At 41.4% G+C, this 19,390-nt stretch overlaps 1 protein-coding gene across 16 annotated transcripts in view; it reads right to left on the bottom strand.

Annotated features, from left to right (window-relative positions):
* TRPM3 (transient receptor potential cation channel subfamily M member 3) overlaps positions 1-19,390 on the bottom strand; it is a 920,678-nt gene that overhangs the window by 100,112 nt on the left and 801,176 nt on the right. For all 16 annotated transcript variants that reach the window (XM_030810005.1, XM_030810016.1, XM_030810007.1 and 13 more), the window contains exons 10-12: positions 13,587-13,687; positions 12,091-12,225; positions 8,149-8,199 (exon numbers count right to left, since the gene is read on the bottom strand). In XM_030810005.1, coding sequence (XP_030665865.1) covers positions 8,149-8,199; positions 12,091-12,225; positions 13,587-13,687 — 287 coding nt within the window. The remainder of the gene's footprint in view (positions 1-8,148; positions 8,200-12,090; positions 12,226-13,586; positions 13,688-19,390) is intronic.

Here is a 19,390-nt window from a genome sequence, read left to right as displayed (position 1 = left end):
GTGAAATTAATTGATGTGGTTGGGATCAAGTCTGGATTTGGGTTTTTTAGTATTAAGTTCTCAGTAACAAAACCAAGTAGCCACAATCTGTTAGTCATCCCTGGTTGGAATAGCCCTAGTTCACTATGGAAATTTGCTTTGAAATACAGGTAATGCTGTATCTGGAATTCAGTGGCTATCCTCAATGGGGTGAGAACTAAGGAATAGTAATTGAAGCACCAGCCTCAAGCATGTAAGACTCCATTGCTGCCTTTTTTTTTTTTTGAGACAAGAGTTTCACTCTTGTTGCCCAGGCTGGAGTGCAATGGCGTGATCTGGGCTCACTGCAACCTCTGCCTCCTGGGTTCAGGTGATTCTCCTGCCTCAGCCTCCCGAGTAGCTTGGACTACAGGTGTATGCCACCATACCCAGCTAATTTTTGTATTTTTAGTAGAGACAGGTTTTTGCCATGTTGGCCAGGCTGGTCTCGAACTCCTGACCTCAGGTGATCCTCCCGCCTAAGCCTGCCAAAGTGCTGGGATTACAGGCGTAAGCCACCATACCCAGCCCATTGCTGCTTTTTAGACTTCCTTGCTGTCCCCCAGAATTAGCTCCCACCCCATCCCACTGGGTTCTACCTCTCCCTTGGCTTGGGGTACATGGCAGGCTTGGGCATCTAACTGGAGCCAGCCAGGCAAAATGGGGAAGGGCATCATATATGAGGGGGAACATTTGAGACACAGACCCCTTCCGTCCTTGACCTTGGCCCTCCACAGCCTAATCTGGCATCCATTTGATGAGCTGAATAGTCCCTTCACAAAAATGGCCTCTACCCTCCTCAGAATTTCAAAATCTCCTTTGTTTGAAGATTATCTTTATCCATCTAACTGAATCAGCAAGCTAAGCTATCCTCAGGCTAAAAAAGACCAATTGTCTGACTTCTTTATGCAAAGCATGGCAAAAAAATATTAAAAAGGGAGCTCAGAGAAAGTTTTAAGATAGTAACTTTTCATGTATTAGCCTTCCCATATGAGTTTAAAAATAGTACTAATGCAACCACTTTTCTCCATCATTTTGGGGCAGGCTAACAAGGCCACAGTTTCTGTATCCTTTGGCTCTCCTGGACTGTTAGGCGAGGCTGTTATTTAAAGAGTAGAAGAGTCTCAGAGACTGGACTGGCCTGGGTGAGCCTCATTCATAGCCACGGGGCTCCTATGGGGATGACCGCTCCAAGATGCCCACCCATTGTGTCATTTTCCTTGGCAGGGTGAGGAGGAAGCACACCAGTTTCCAGTCAGCTGCCCTGGGCTTCTGTCTGTCCTTCGGCCAGCAGACACTTTCCCTTAAGCTCTCAGATTTCTTTCCAGTGAAAGGGGTTTGAACTCCATGGCCTTTATGGTCTGCAATGTTCAAAGGCCAAGTTTCAGGAAAATCCTCAAAGGACTTTTTGTGATGCTATAAAAAGGCAATCAGAGCAGATCTATAAATTTGTGCCTAGTTTTAATCTTGTAGGAATTTAAAAAATTTAAAATGTGGGCTCACGCCTGTAATCCTAGCACTTTGGGAGGCCGAGGTGGGCGGATTGCCTGAGCTCAGGAGTTTGAGACCAGCCTGGGCAACATGGTGAAACCCCGTCTCTACTAAAATACAAAAAATTAGCTGGGCATGGTGGTGTGCACCTGTAGTCTCAGCTACTCAGGAGGCTAAGGCAGGAGGATCGCTTGAACCCGGGAGGCGGATGTTGAAGTGAGCCGAGATTGCACCATTGCACTCCAGTCTGGGCGACAGAGCAAGACTCTGTCTAAAACAAAAAACAAAACAAAAAAATTAAAATGTGGGTAATACCAAGCCTAACAGCTATGTATTTTGCTTTGAGAAACCTAGGTGTAAGCATCAGTTAGAATTCTAAAAACAAGACACCAATATTGCTTGAAGACCAATACTGAAAGGGAATATTTCTGCTTTCAAGGTGTCTTTGGGAGTTGTCAGGAAAGTGATTATAGTAAAATTCAAAATCAGTAAACATTTAAGGGGCAAATAGAACATTTTTAGAAAGTGGCTGTATCCATAAAGGACTTTTAGCGGTATATATTGGCAAGAAGGTGCTGGGATCTTCTCATATAAAGCTTGATTCTTTCAGAATGATTTATGTTTGGTCAGCCTTGAAGGAGGATAAATGATTCCGTGACCACTGAGGGTCCTGCGTTCTGTTTGACCACAAGGGGGCGATATTCACCTAACCGAAGCCAATGAGAATTCCTCCCTCTCCAGCGCATTTTCCTGCCTCTTCCGTTTTTTTTTTTTTTTCTTTTGAGACGGATTTTCCGCTCTTGTCACCCAGGCTGGAGTGCAATGGTGTGATCTCGACTCACTGCAACCTCCACCTCCCGGGTTCAAGCGATTCTCCTGCCTCAGCCTCCAGAGTAGCTGGGATTACAGGCATGTACCATCATGCCCAGCTAATTTTTTTGTATTTTTAGGAGAGATGGGGTTTCACCATGTTGGTCAGGCTGGTCTCGAACTCCTGACCTCAGGTGATCTGCTCATCTCGGCTTCCCAAAGTGTTGGGATTACAGGCATGAGCCACTGCTATAAAACACGTATGGTATATATATGTTTTATATATACTATAAGGCCATATAAACAAACCCAGAGTGGATGAAGTATTAGGGTCTAAGGAGTGAGTCAGATGCTCTCCTGGAAGTGATATTTGCAGGAGTGAAAATTTAACAAGTAATGTGTTTGCATTCAGCCTGCAAGGCTGGATCGCATCTGTTTCTTCACAGAGATTTTAGGGAGCAAAGAAGTTATGGAATTACTTTTACCTTTCTTACTAGGAAGAGTGGAAACCTTCTTGGGGAGGAAGAAATAGATTTTATAACATGAATAAAACTGAGTACAATTCAGGCCCTTTGGGATAGGTGTCCTGCGTGGACTCTGAGGGGGATGGCAGCCTCAGTGCATGATAAGAAGCTGGGCCAATGGCCTTGACCACTGGGACCTGTGGATGTCACAGATGATGCATTTGCATTGCTTCTCCCAGGATGGGTATTGCCAGGTAGAGGGGAACTTATGGATACTCATTCAGAGAGCAGCCAGCAACATGACCCCATAGAGGAAACAGCTCTGGGTTGGGCCATGGCCCTGACCCCATGTGACTCTGGCCAGATCACTTCCTCTCTCTGTACCTTAGTTTATGCTGTGAAAATAGGTGGCTTGGACACAGTGACTTCTAAGACCCTATTTCTAAAAATCCAACTGCATGACCACTACCTGGCAGGCTGCTCTTACTCCTTTCGGCCCACTGGCCAAAGACCCTGTTCAGAGCTTCCAAGGTTGATGTAGCTTCCAATGATCCCCTGGAGTTTGGTTAGTGGAACCAGAGGCTTGGAGACAAGGGACGGTAAAAGGATAGACGGGGATGGGGTGGTGCTCAGTGCATCCAGCTCCTCTGGAAAAAGCAGAGAAGGTGAGCATTACCTCACATGCCAACAGGTAAAGTCCAAACACCTTCTGGAGGAGTCTTCCTTTGCCTGGGTCCTTGTCAAATTAGAAGTCAAAAAGGATACTGGAGGAACAGTCATTCTGCCTGCTGTTTCTGTTCTAGCACTTCCCCCTCCCCCTTCGGTAATGACTTTGGTAATTGGTAAAGCCTGAAGTATTATTTCCCATTTCATGCCTTAACAATGGGAGGTCATGTGATTCAAATAATTTGCTAGACAGGCTTGGGTTCTATGGGTAGGTACGATTTGACAACTTGAAAATGTTGTCTTCTTTTTTCATGCTATGAACTACTAACCTGAAGCTAAGGTTTACTTCGTGCCATGCATAAGGAAACCTTTTAATGAAAAGGATAGTTTAAATTCACTTATTAGATCTGCTCTTCAAAATGATTGGGGTTTTTCAGATGTCAGCTCATGATATCACTATCAGATCTCAACTGTTTAGGAAAACTGTTTTCCTTTGAAACTCATGACAAGCCTTCAAAACAAGATTGGTTCCTTCTGATATACATAAGATATAAAATGATTGCTGGTTGTCAGGTTTACCAAGGAAGTGTGAAGAAAAGACTCCCCTGGGACAGCTTGTATAATAAAGAAAAGTGGACTGCAGTTGGTGTGAGTAATCACCCGGTAGGGGCTTCATCTGGTGAGAGCTCAGGGGAAAAGAGGACATCAACCCAATGTACAGCCCCTTAACATGGCAATATGTCGGGCAACCAATCCTCTGAAATATAATAATGCTTTTGCAAATTTCCATGCATTTAGCAGATGGGATTATGCAAATGCCCTTTCCTTACTCAAAGTGTGTCTGAAATGCTTTTTTTTTTTTTTTTTTCATTCTGAAAAGCTCTGGGTCTTAATTCCCATGTAAATGAACTTTAAATTATCATAATTTCACCACTACTTCCACCTAATACTGAAATAGCATCCTCTTTTGGTGGGGAAGGATAGTATAGGTAATTTGAAGTATTAGCACATTTAAGAAAGGAAAAAACTACTTTAAAACATACAGAGGCACAAATTGAGCAGACAGCTACTAAAATGGCAGGTTATATTCCACAGAAAAGCAGACAGACTTGGGCCACTCTGGTTTAATATGAGAGCATTGGTACATTCAATGGATTTATGCATGAAAATAGTTCAGGGAACTGGGTTGGTTTAAAACAATTTAAATTTCTGATTAATGCTGAAGTGCCACTCTTTTTACCTCATTGCTCCTAGATTTTTCCCTTGATATAAATAATTTGAGATTTCAAAACAAGCTTGGGAGCAATTCCCCACATTCAGTTCTGTTGGTCTCAAAGAAGAGGTGAACTGGAGATGTCATGCTGATTGACTTATGATGGTCTGATAATTCCTCAATGCATTCCTGTGGTTCTTAAGAGTTATTTACATATAATTTTACAGCTGTATTATCAAACACTATGCTTAAGGCCTAGGACTGTGTTCCTAACTCATGAATAGCGTTTTGTACCAGAGTTAGTAACTTATTCATTAATTTTGTCCAGATTAAATATATATGCACACATATATTTCCCCACATAATTGTAAAGAAGAAAGCACATGTTAATTATTATTATGTTCCTTAATTTTGAAAATTGCTTTAAGTTCCCAAGATTTTCTTTGCATTTTAACTCTAGTTTTGTAGCCTTTGATTATCTTATTGGCCTAAATTGCTGGAAGTCACTTGAAACCACCTGAAAGTCACCTGAAAATTGCTGAAAGTCACCTGAGAAAGTTGTGCACCAATGTTAATTTCTCCCTTATTCACTTCTTCCCCAAACACAAAACAAACAAAAGACTTCATTTTCAGCTCCCTTAATCCATAGAACATATAGGCAGTGTGACTCCGGTGACTACTATTGTTCATCTTTTTCGCTCTCCCATCATCAGATACTTACCTTGGTCCTGGAAATAATGCATTCTGCATTTCCTGCTTCTACTTTTTCCCAAGGAAAGAACTTAAACTTGGCTTTCTGTGTCTCCCTGTCGTATTGGCAGTCTCTTTTTCCAGGTGAAAGGATAAATTATTTCTAGACCAGTTCAGTACTATTCTTGGTCACTTGTTATCATCTTTTCCAGTTACTAAATTTGTAAGTAAATGGTAAATGTATGCTTATATAATGATTTCTTGCTCTAATATTTGGATCATACTTAAAAGGAAAAAAAAGGCTGCTTTTATTCCTTCTTCCTCCCAAATTCTTACCATCCTGTTCTTTCTTGTTAGTCTATATTATTTTTCAGGTACATCTTTAGCTGAGAAGCTACAAAAAACCCTACCTTAGAGATACTTTACATGCCTTCTAATCATACAAGTGACGTGAGCAAATGCAAAAGGCAGCTCAAGGGATTTCAGAAAAGAGAAAATAATATTGCAAAGCAGAGTCCTATGGGGAAAATAAAGTAACGAGAGGGATTTTAATAATTTATACTCAGTGAAATCTAACTGCAAAAATCCCTTTGAAAATTAGACAAGACATTATTGCTGGAAGGCTGGGTCATTCAATTGGATGAGCGACTTTTTTTAAAGGTTTGGGTTGGTGATGACTGGGATTGAGGGACAAAGGCATAGCTGCCTCTTTAGAAAACCTCACACTTCCTTCAGGGACAGAGATTAACTTAAGGTGAAGGAGAGAATACTCGAAGCCATTGCTTTAGAAAAACTCAAAACATTTGATTGAACATGAGCAACAACTATCTCGCTGAAGAAGACACATTCAATGTGTCTACTTCTAATCTTCTGAGTTTAGTTTTCAGGCAATTTTCAGCCAGGATGAATTAGACAAAACTGGAAGTTTCAAAGGAAAGAGAAATGGGTTTGTTGAGGGTAGATCTACTACGGTGGCATGGAATGGGTAGACCAGTGAAAGATACAACCTCAGGAAAGTGGTTGTTGAGTTGGGAGTACAGATTGCAAGTGTTTTCTCCCCTTGTTTTGAAAGAACTACAGGCTTCACCCACTCAAGTAGATGAAAAGTCCTTCATTAAGGTGGTATAGAGATGGGAGGAAAGTTTGCAAGGGCCAAAGGATGGAGATTTTGATTTTTTGTGTGTTATTTTTATATCCTTTACTCATTCTTAGCAAAGGTCCAGCAGGTGAATAGGTACATTATAAGTAGCCCCAAAACCTTTGCTTGGCCTTTCAAAGGAAAAATAAAAAAGTAGTTACAGGACGCCTAAGGGCAATTCTAGCCAATCACTTCCTGTGAGATGAAGAAATCATACTGTATTTTTGACTTCACTTTGTAGCTTTCTCTGAATATGTCCTGTGGACTTTGGTGAAGAATTGTTACCAAGTGGTGATAGTGGGCATATGTGTGCATGTGTGTATGGGCACATATGTATGGGGCAGGGGCAGTGCCATCTTCTGTTTTATTTTTTGGAATTAAAACATCACTTTCTGGGATGGATTTAAGGGTTCAGAACTCAAGCTACCTCTGAAGGAGATAATATGGGGCAAAAGAACAAGCACTTGGCTAAGATTAAACAGAATCTCCCTATACTTCATTCTTCTTGTCTTTATATGGGAATAAAACTATATTATAATAATAAAATAATAATTTTTTGATGGAATCTCACTCTGTTGCTCAGGCTGGAGTGCAGTGGCATGATCTCGGCTCACTTCAGCCTCCACCTCCTGGGTTCAAGTGATTCTCCTGCCTCAGCCTCCCAAGTAGATGAGATTACAGGTGTACGCCACCATGCCTGGCTAATTTTTGTATTTTTAGTAGAGGCAGGGTTTCACCATGTTGACCAGACCAGGCTGGCTTTGAACCCCTGACCTCAGGTGATCCACCCACCTTGGGCCCCCAAAGTGCTGGGATTACAGGCATGAGTCACTGTGCCTAGCCTGTAATAATAAAATAATAATTCTATTTCATAGAATTGTTGTGAAGATTAAATGAATTAAGATGCACTGAAAGTATGCAGCAATGCTGTGTACCTAGTCATCACTAGCTCATGACTATTATTATTTTATAATTATTAATAAAAGGAACTGAACTTTAAACCTAGCTCTTCACTAACTGCCAATATAGCTCTCATCTCCTTGTAGTTCGGCTTCCTCATCTGTAAAATGAAAATAATTCTACCTGATCCATACCTACCAACATTTTTTTCCCATCCAATGAGATGAAAAGTGTGAAAAAATATTCTGGAAAAAATAGAATGTTAGAAGAATGGAATGCATGTTTATATTTTAGTCCCTGTTTTTAGAAAATTTGGAGCTATGCTTACTTACTACACTCTATGTAATGCTAGATGTGACATTGTATCAGGAGCTGGTGAATGAAGATTTACTCTTGTGGTCAGTCAGGCAGCATGGAAACCAACTCCCCAAACAGTGAGGGGCATATGGAAAAATACAGGTAATGGCATAAATCCACTTGGCACGGGGAAAGCCGAGAGTTCCGCTACCCAAAAGCATTATGACCACCAAAAGCATCTAAAAGCACGGTGATTGGAGATAACACCACAGCTGCATCATGAATAGAAGCATCAGAGTTAACAGACACACACACACACACACACACACACTCTGTTCTGAAATGAGTGGCGCCTGATAGGGAGAGGAATACTCTGGCAGCTCATGCAAAACGGAGGCACTCTCTAATCACAGGAAGCAGTCAAGACAGGGCCTCCGACCTGCAGTCGAGAGGGTTCTTACCTTTTTGACATCCCTGACCAAGTGGTACAATGTATTTGAGGGCCCATGTCTCTGAAAACAATAAAGAAGAATCAAACAGTTTTGCTAGTCAGGGGCTCTAGTTGGCAAGGCAAGAAGGATCTGGAAGGAAGGGCTCTGGCTGGTGGAGGGCAGTTCATTAAGATGGACCTTGTTCTAGTTGCTCAGTGTATCTGCCTTTTCTTTCTTTCTTTTAAATTGTCCCCATTTGCAGATGAAAAGCTTTGTCAGTGATTTTTTTTTTTTAATACAGGGTCTTCTGTTACCCAGGCTGGAGTGCAATGGCATAATCACAGCTCACTGCAGCCTCGAACTCTTGGGCACACCTTAGCCTCCTGGGTCGCTGGGACTACAGGTACACAACACCATGCCTGGCTAATGTTTTTGTTAAAAAAAATTTTTTTTAGAGATGGGGTCTCACTATGTTGCCCAGGCTGGTCTTGAATTCCTGGCCTCAAGCAATCCTCCCACCTCAGCCTCCCAAAGTGCTGGGATTATAGGCATAAGCTACCATACCGGCCATACCTGTTTCTTCTAAACAAACACGTTGGCAGACTTTTGAATTGTATTTCCTCAAGCAAATGTATTTGAGGTTCTAGGTTCAAACTTTGTAAGGGAGGTTGTCAGCTCTGTTGACAGCTAGGCCAAAATATGATGGAAGAAGTCAGTTTTGCAGCCGGGGGCCGGGATGAGGGTGGGAGAACAAAGGGACTCATTGACCTCATTGGAAATACACTTGGGCACTCTGCCGTCGCAACTTGTTTATTACCCATCATGAATGAGAAATTGTCCAAGAAAAGGGTTGGCCAACTTTTTCTGTAAAAGGCCTGAGAGTAAATTAGACTTTGTGGGTCACACAGTCTTTACTGAAACTGTTCAACTCTGCTGTTGTAATGTGCAAGTAGCCATAGATCATATGTAACAAATGAGCTTGGTTATGATTCAATGAAATTTTAATTATGGGCACAGAAAGTCAAATCTCATATTATTTTAATGTGTCATAGAACATAGCATTTTTCTTTTGATTGTTTCAACCATTAAAAATGTAAAAAAAAAAAAAAATCTTAGCTTGCAGCCCATACAGAAACAGGCAGCAGGCTGGATTTGGATGACAGTTTGCTGTAACTTGATTTAAAGAAAAAGCCACAGACTGTTTGGGAAAAAGAGAGTTTTGTAAAAATGATGGATGTTTGTTTGAGGTAAATATAAAGTGAAATAAGTTGCCATTCTATTGTCTTTTAGGAATAGGAATGTCAGATAAAATCCAAGATGCCTAATTAAATTTGAATTTCAGATAAACAATGTACAATTTTAACCTAAGTATATCCCATGCAATCTTTGGGCAATTTTAACCTAAGTATATCCCATGCAGTCTTTGGGATATAACAAAATTGTCTGTTGTTAATCTGAAATCCACATTTAACTGGACATCCTGTATTTTATTTGCTAAATCTGTTGAGACGATTAGAGAATCTAAAATAGTGATGGCTTTTTTTTTTTTTTTTTTTAAGTTAGTCTCACTCTGTCACCCAGGCTGGAGTGCGGTGGTGTGATCTCAGCTCACTGCAACCTCCGCCTCCAGGGTTCAAGGGATTCTCCTGTCTCAGCCTCCAGAGTAGCTGGGATTACAGGTGTGCACCACCATACCCAGCTAAATTTTGTATTTTTAGTAGAGACGGAGTTTCATCATGTTGGCCAGGCTGGTCTCAAACTCCTGACCTCAAGTGATCCATCCGCCTTGGCCTCCCAAAGTGCTGGGAGGCCACTGCGCCCAGCCAATGGCAAATTCTTAAGCACTGTTGCAACAATTCAAGTACTGAGACAGGTCTATGAACTGCTGGAATGACTTGCCCATTCATGTGGACATACCCATCAGAACTCTTTTTCCACTGAGGGGATGCTGGATTGTGCAGTGATTCAGCCTACAGACTCTGGAGTCAGAGTGCCTGGCTCTACACCTCTGCTGCTTACTGGCTCTGAATGTGGGCAAGCAACTTAACTGTGACTCAATTTTATCATCTTTAAAATGGGAATGATAGTATCACTTTATCTGATGGGGTTGTTGTGAGGATTAAATGATATAATGTTTATAAAGCTATTAAAAATTGTGCTTAATGCCAATCAGTGTTAGCTATTATTATTACTGAGGCTATTTACTGTTCCATAATCCTCAACAAAATATTCCGGGAAGCCACCACCAGCAGATTGAAGTGATCAAACTTACTGGCCTTCCTCAGTCTAGAATTTTCCTACCCACCCCCACACCCCAGTCTTTGGAATAAATTACTCCCTTGATTCTCTAATTGATAGGCCATTCAACGCTTGTCTTTATTTATTTTTTTAGTTGAAAACCCATTATTCTTCCTGAAAGTCTCAGTATGCTGAACCAAGAAAAGTCTGTGGAGAAAACAGAGACCAGGAGACATTCTGCTAACCTGTTTCTATTTTTTGCAGATAGTGCCAGGGTGGCACCATCTAACAACTACTACTGGCTGGGGACAGGAAATAAGCTCCATCCTGCTTGCCCTCTGCGTGATGGGACAGAGACATTGTTAAAAATGAGGGGTAGAATAATCTCAGAGGCAGAAGCTTGGGTTCAGTACTTACTGGCTTCTTTCTTAGGAGTTTTGTGACCTTGAATTCACCTTGGCCTCTGCTATGGTTTGAATGTTTGTGTCCTCTCCAAAATTCATGTTGAAACTTAATTTCCAATGTACTAGTATTAAGAAGTGGGGCCTTTAACGTGTATACCTGTGTAATGAACCTGCACATTCTGCACATGTATCCCAGAACTTTAAGTATAATAATAATAATAATAGAAAAGAAGTGGGGCCTTTGGGAGGTGATTAGGTCCTGAGGGTTCCTCCTTTGTGAGGGGGATTAAGGTCATTATAAGAGAAGCTTCACACAACATTCAGGCCTTTTGCCCTCTGTCTCTTCTGCCTTGTGAGGACACAGCATTTGTCCCTTCTGGAGAAAGCAAAAACAAGGTGCCATTTTGGAAGCAAAAAGCAGCCTTCGCCAGACACTGAACTTGCCAGAGCCTCGATTTTAGACTCTCCAGACTGCAGAACCCAGAGAAATAAATTTCTGTTGTTTATAAATTATGCAGAATCCAGAGAAATAAATTTCTGTTGTTTATAAATTATGCAGAACCCAGAGAAATAAATTTCTGTTGTTTATAAATTACTGAGTCTCAGGCATCTTATTATAGTAGTACAAATGGACTAAGACAGCCTCAGTTTCCTCATCTGTTAAACAGGGAAAAATTTCTGCTCTTTAAACTTCACTGGATTTTAGTATGAGCTCAGAGCCAATGCACTTAACTCGTGTGAATGCTCTCAATAACTTCATAAACAGTAGTTTCACCTATGATTACTCATTGGTATCCCTAGTGAGTAACTTAACAAATCATTACTAAGCTAAAAAACAAAACAAAACCAAAATTTTTGAGTGACTCAAAACAGAGATATTTTACCTTTTCTTCCACTTTATAGCTGAACTATGAAGAATGAACTTCATAGCTCTGAGGATAAAAAATGGTGCAGGATACTTAATCAGCCTTTTTTTACGCTTAGAGTTAAATCAATCCTCCTTTGCTAATTGCCTCTAACACCATCTGGGCTTACAGAACAACCTGTGTTCTCATCTCCAGAGCCTTGTGGCTTTGTATAAGAATATGAGAATGATACACTTAGGTTATGACATAACTTTTTGCCTTAGATGCTGACAACTGAGCAATTAAAACAAGCGGAATCTTGGTGACTTGGTGTTTGTCATCTATGTAGGTCTAAGGGAGTATTTGTGATGAATGAACCATGCATTTGGAGGGGAGAAGGGAAAAGAATCACAGGCATATGGGGGGCAGGAGAAGGTAAAACAAACAAAAAAAAGAAAATAAAAAGTGCCGTAGTTTGGCCCTACCGTATTGTACAATTCCTCTAGTCTGGAGATGGTGAGAAAACGGTGCATGCTTACTCCATTCTCTATGAGTAATTTCACAAAATCCACTCTGTCCAGAACTAAGGCATCCAACATGGCTTGCTCCAGAGATCCCACCTGCAAACCAAGTCACTGAGTTAGTCTGCCCCAGGGTCTATCTAGGGATGCAGTTCTTTAGTGTTCACTTGAACAGCTTATAAACGGATGCCTTTGACATCTGGTAAACCTTCAGCACATCTAAGAACATGCTAGCAAGACTGTTCACAGATTCACTTTTGGGACAGCCACAACCTCTCCCATGTTTGGGGGCCTGTCTTTGCAAATAGAAGTCAAGCATTTCTAGTTCCCAAAACTATTTCTTCCCTGAATCTCTTGTACTGGATCCCAAGAAGGTGCAAGGGTTCACAAGGTTTTTTCCCTTGAAATTATCTGATCAAACTTCTCAACACCAGTGAAGTGTCAAAGGGGGCACTTTGCTGTCTTCATTTTTGTTATCCTTAGGCTCTGAGGGAGACCCCAGGCCGACTTGAGAAGAGGGACCCAAGTCAACAGACCAAAGGCCCTAAATCAATGCTGGGTCTCTGTGTAGAAGCAAGACCACAAAGATGTCACCTAACTGAAAACAAAACAAAACATAACAGAACAACCAGCCTACTTTCTGGATTTGCCCGTGGCTTAGATTTTTATTTAACTCATTTCACAAAAATGTCACAGGGTCTAGACTCTGACAAATCTTTCCATGTTAGCAATCCACCAGCACCGAATGAAGACAGGGGCTCCATCCCAGGCAGAAACTCTCTAGGGGAAAGGAAGGAGTAAGATAAGGCCTGCCGGTGAGTGCTGTGATTCCAGACACAGAAACCAAGTTTCAGGCTGCTGGACTGCCTCCCGTGGATGCACACATATTCCACCTGATGGCCAATCTCTCAAATTTTTATTTTTGGTAAAGTCAATTGAGGGAAGCAAACCAAGAACAGTTATATAAAGCATTGGTTTCCTCGTGTTGTTCTTTGCAAATAGGGAGGACCTGTGCTCAGCCACCAGGACCAGATGGCGACTACAGAGGGAAGCCTGCTAATTCTGCATCCTGAGGTGTGACCCTTCCCTTTGCCCCCATCAAAGACAATCAGAAGCAAATTAATAATTCTACCCCTTCCTTAATTTTAGTTAATACAGATTTGTCTTATATTTTTACAGATGTATTCAAATAAATGGCGTCATTTGCAGCTGAAAATTGCTATTAAAGACAACTCATAGAATGGAAATATTTGGAGTTGGGTTCAGTTGAAATTTCCACTAGATGGCGGTGCTTTCCTAAATATGAGAAAGGGAGCCCAGGACAGGGACTTTGCTACCAAGGAACACGTTCCATCTTAAAGAAAAGGCAATTGTTTTCTGAGCCGATCTCAGAGGCTTCTTAAACAAATACCCTTGCCCAACCAAAGTGGGCTTTTCATGGGAGACGATATATACTCTACCGGCCACTGTTGCCCGTAAATAAAGATCTGGCTGCGAGCGATGTCGACTCTGTTCCAGGCTAAAGCTAAGCTCAGTTGGTCTGGGGCCGAGGCATTGGCTCCTGTGTGAGGACAAATGGGAGAAAAGAGTGGAAGAGAGAAAACAACGGTCAGTTATTACACCAAGAGCACCTGCTCCATCCCTCTGTCATTAATGCCCCTATTCCCAAAGAGCCGACTTGGCTATAGAGCAGGTTTCTGAAACTTGGTATTATTAACATTTTGGGTAACTCTTTGTCACGGGGCTCTCCTGTATATTGTAGATTATTATTATATTTTAAAAAATTTTTTATAAAGAAGGTCTTTGAAACTCCATGCTTTTTTGATATGTAATAATTGTACGTGTTTATGGTATGCATGTGATATTTTGATGCATGCATACAAGTTCATTGTAGATTATTAATAGCACAGCTTGACTGAACCCAGTAGATGTCAATAGCATTTCCCACCCCCATCCTTCCAGACACGATGCTCAAAAATGTCTCCAGACATTGCCAAATGCCCCCATGTGTGAAGGGAGGCAAAACTGGCCTGGTGAGCAGCACTGCTCTACGGTCTGGCTAGGCGAAGTGTGGTTCACAGAGCAGCTGCAGCAGTGCTACCCTGGCGCTTGTTTGAAAGGCAAGCCTCAGACCCTGTCCCAGACCCACTAAACCAGAATCTGTATTTTCACAAGATCCCAGATGACTTGTGCGCACACTCAAGTTTGAGAAGCTCTGCTCTACCACACATTTTGCTTATGCTGGCCAATCTCTGGTTTCAAGGCATCACTTGAATAGTATTTTGCATGGGGAGGGTGCTCTCATCAACTAGTGTACCAACTTGCCACTTTCCTGAAAAAGAGTTAGGAAGGTCTTTTAACAGAGAGGCAAACCAGCGGCTTAGGTTTACTTTGGTTTGTGGGTAGAAACCATTGGAACTATTTCCCAGGTTCTCATTTTTCTCCAGAGTCTGTCTCTAGAGCTGTGCGGTTCACAGGTGGCTAAGTTTAAATTAATTAAAATTAAATAAAATTAAAGTTATAATTCCTCAGTCAGTCTAGCCACACTTTAAGAACTTAATAGTTCCATGTGGCTAGTGACTACTGAACTGGAAAGCACAGATATAGAACATTTCTCTCATCACAGGAAGTTTTATCGGCCCAGAGCTCATCTAGGTGACTGCATCCTGTCCATAGAGGCAGCCTGCCAAGCAGCTGGAGGGGAAGCTGGAAATGGAGGCAGTGCAGTAACGAAAGGAACATTAGGCTCCAGGCAGGGGGCCCAAGTGAGAGTCCCTGTGGGTGTGTGGACTCCTCTCAGCCACTGTTGATTATCTGCGAAATGGAGGCAATAAATATCCGGTTTATGTGGCTGGGGTGTGAGACTGAAATGAGATTGTATAAGTGATTTCTGTTTAAACAGGTTTTTCACAGTTCACCAACACCCTTAGTGCACTGAGGAAGAGACACCCCTAAATAATTGCCAAGCTTCATGCTGCTGGATATCTCACAATTGGGGAGGAGGATAAAGAGACAACCTTCCTCGTCTCAGAGTTTTTAAACATCAAATATGTGCTGGGCAAAGTATTAGGCACTTCCACATGTCATATGTAACATCCCAGTTAATCTGGGGACTGGGTCTTATTGTCTCCTGTCTCATTGAAACATATGAGACTACTGAGATCCAGGGAGGTTGAACAGCCAAAGATAAAACAGCTACTAACAGGGTAAATGGAACAAGTATTCATCAAACTAGAGGTGAGAGTCAGATCCAGAGAATTCTTCTTCATCATCGCTGCTTCTGATGTTTAGGAAAGAAATATAGCAAATGTATATGCTGTTCATTCCTCTGGGTTCGCCAGCAGTCAAGGCCAGAAACAATGAGGAGGGGGGGCAGGGTTCCTGGTGGTTAACTCATATCAGTGATTCCCAAACTTTGCTGCAGATTAGAATCACCTGGGGAGCTTTGCCCAGGGTGCATCCCATACCAATTAAATCATGTTGCTTGGGATGGGATCCAGGCGTGGATCTTTTTAAAGCTCTCCAGGTGCTTCCAATGTGCAGCAGAGGCTGGGAACTACTGCGCTGTGTGCCTCCTTTCCTGCTTACCCTCGCCTCTTCCCTCTGGGCTCTGAGATACTGACGTTATAAATTAGGCAAAAAATGTTTGCTAAGTGAACACTTCTCAAATTTTACCATGCATAAGTACAATTCGGAGAACTTTTTAAGACACAGGTTCTTGGGTCCCAGCTGCAGACCTTCTGATTCAGTAGCTCTTGGGTGGGGCCTAAGGTTCTGTGTTTCTAACCAGCTCCCAGGTGAGGCCGCTGCTGCTGATCTGGGGCCACGCTTTGAGTAACAAGGCCCTCAAGAGCTGTGGTGCTCTGTTCCCTTCATAGGTTGAAGAGCATTTCTGATTCTGGTGTCCACACATTGATGGGTTTATTATCGACCACATACTTGGAGTAAATTTATTAGTGTTTACAATGATGAATATCATTTCAGCTTTCATGTGGAATTTTCCATTAAAAATTATCTCCTCAGGTAACAACAGGGACTGCACACTCATACCAGGATAACTGGCAGACACAAGTGATAAGTAGAAATGTGTCAAAATGTTCTGTCATCAATTTGGAGAGGAAAAGAAGTGAAGGCTCATTGCTATTGCATTTGGAAAGGTAGCACTTTACATGTTTCTTTGCTTCTTTAGCTGGTCTACTGGTTGGTGCTGACTTGCTGGAATGGTTTAATCATTCCCTTTGCCATTTGTATGTTACAAATTAGTATGTCACCCAAGTCAATAATAGCAGCACGAGCCTGAACAGGAACACATAGCAGGAAGCAGTTATTGAGGTCAAGGTGAGCTACAGGCCTGAATGTAATTAGGCAAGTGTCAAATGAAAGCATGAAACCAATGAGTCTTGACTTTCAAAAATTGAAAATACATCACTCAAGAATGGCCGTGGGTGACAGTTTGGATCAGTGGTTCTCAGCCGTCCAGGCTTGCCCAGTGTAGTCACAGTGTTAGCATTTAAATTCCTGCACTCTGGGAGATGTGTCAATCCTGAATAAACCTGGTGGCTGGTCACCCTATTCTCAACTATGGCTGTGCACTTGGAATTGCCTAAAGAGCTTTAAAATATACTCATGCCTGGGGCATACCCCCACAGATTCCAGTTTAATTGGTCCTGGGCACTGCAGTTTTTAAAAGTTCCTCAGTGATTCTAATGTGAGGATAAAATTAAGAACTTCTAGTGTAGATAGCATATGTTCATTCATTCACTCATTCATCTGTTCATTTATTTATGCCTTCAAAGATACTTTCATGCCTCCTCATATGGGAGGCAGTATGCCAGCATGAGGACCAAGATGTATAAAGCAGAATACTTTGTCTTGAGAGATTACAGTCTAGAGGAGAAGTCTGTAATTAAATTACATTATTTCGTGCAGTAATTCATTTATCTCATCAACAGGTATTTATTGAATACTCTCTCTGCTGGGAACTGATTTGTCATTGAACGTCCAGTGACAAACAAGGTAGCTAAAGTCAACTTCTTCACAGAGCTTACATCCTATTGGTGGTGGGGAAGTACTCGGAAGTAAGCAAATAAACTCATGAACAGCATACTTTCAGATTGTATAAGTGCTGTGAAGGAGCAGTGCCACTCCTGGGGTATGTGGGACCTGTGCTTATACAAACAAATCAATGTAGCAGAACCATTCTGGCTACCCGATCTTGCATGTCCCCACAACAGAAGTATTTTGCCAATTGCCTGGAGCAATCTGCTGGCCAGGCTGCCCTCCTGAAATGAGGGCTGAACATGGAGTCTTTGGACAACCAACGACAAAAACCACATGATTATCTCAATAGATGCAGAAAAGGCCTTCAATAAAATTCAACACCCCTTCATGCTAAAAACTCTCAATAAACTAGGTATTAATGGAATGTATCTCAAAATAATAAAAACTATTTATGACAAACCCACAGCCAATATCATACTGAATGGGCAAAAGCTGGAAGTATTCCCTTTGAAAACTGGCACAAGACAAGGATGCCCTCTCTCACCACTCCTATTCAACATAGTATTGGAAGTTCTGGCCAGGGAAATCAGGCAAGAGAAAGAAATAAGGGGTATTCAAATAGGAAGAGAGGATGTCAAATTGTTTCTGTTTGCAGATGACATGATTTTATATTCAGAAAACCCCATTGTTTCAGCCTCAAATCTCCTTTAGCTGATAAGCAACTTCGGCAAAGTCTCAGGATACAAAATCAATGTGCAAAAATCACAAGTATTTCTATACACCAATAATAGACAAACAGCCAAATCATGAGTGAACTCTCATTCACAATTGCTACAAAGAGAATAAAATACCTAGGAATACAACTTACAAGGGATGTGATGGACCTGTTCAAGGAGAACTATAAACCACTGCACAAGGAAATAAGAGAGGACACAGACAAATGGAAAAACATTCCTTGCTCATGGATAGGAAGAATCAATATCGTGAAAATGGCCATACTGCCCAAAGTAATTTACAGATTCAATGCTATTCCCATCAAGCTACCGTTGACTTTCTTCACAGAATTAGAAAAAAACTCTCTTAAATTTCATAAGGAACCAAAAAAGAGCCTGCATAGCCAAGACAATCCTAAGCAAAAATAACAAACCTGGAGGCATCACACTTCCCATCTTCAAGCTATACTACAAGGCTACAGTAACCAAAACAGCATGGTACTGGTACCACAACAGATATATACATCAATGGAACAGAGCAGAGGCCTCAGAAATAATGCCACACATCTACAACCATCTGATCTTTGACAAACCTGACAAAAACAAGCAATGGGGAAAGGATTCCCTATTTAATAAATGGTGTTGGAAAAACTGGCTAGCCATAGGCAGAAAAGTGAAACTGGACCCCTTCGTTACACCTTATACAAAAATTAACTCAAGGTGGATTAAAGACTTAAACATAAAACCTAAAACCATAAAAACCCTAGAAGAAAACCTAGGCAATACCATTCAGGACACAGGCATGGGCAAAGACTTCATGACTAAAACACCAAAAGCGATGGCAACAAAAGCCAAAATTGACAAATGGGATCTAATTAAACTAAAGAGCTTCTTCACAGCAAAAAAAAAAAAAAAAAAAAAAAAAACTATCATCAGAGTGCTCAGGCAACCTACAGAATGGGAGAAAATTTTTGCAATCTATGCATCTGACAAAGAGCTAATATCCAGAATCTACAAGGAACTTAAACAAATTTACAAAAAAAAAACCAACCCCATCAAAAAGTGGGCAAAGGATATGAACAGACACTTCTCAAAAGAAGACATTTATGCAGCCAACAAACATATGAAAAAAAGTTCATCATCACTGGTCATTAGAGAAATGCAAATCAAAACCACAATGAGATACCATCTCACACCAGTTAGAATGGCCATCATTAAAAAGTCAGGAAACAACAGATGCTGGAAAGGATGTGGAGAAATAGGAACACTTTTTCGCTGTTGGGAGTGTAAATTAGTTCAACCCTTGTGGAAGACAGTATGGCGATTCTTCGAGGATCTAGAACCAGAAATACCATTTGACCCAGCAATCCCATTACTGGGTATGTACCCAAAGGATTATAAATCATTCTATGAAGACACATGCACACATGTTTATTGAAGCATTATTCACAATAGCAAAGACTTGGAACCAACCCCAATGCCCATCAATGAGAGACTGGATAAAGAAAGTGTGGCACATATACACTATGGAATACTATGCAACCATAGAA

The sequence above is a fragment of the Nomascus leucogenys genome, chromosome 1a (genome assembly GCF_006542625.1).
Source record: "Nomascus leucogenys isolate Asia chromosome 1a, Asia_NLE_v1, whole genome shotgun sequence".
Taxonomy (NCBI): Eukaryota; Metazoa; Chordata; class Mammalia; order Primates; family Hylobatidae; genus Nomascus; species Nomascus leucogenys.
This window is presented reverse-complemented; position numbering and strand designations above follow the sequence as displayed.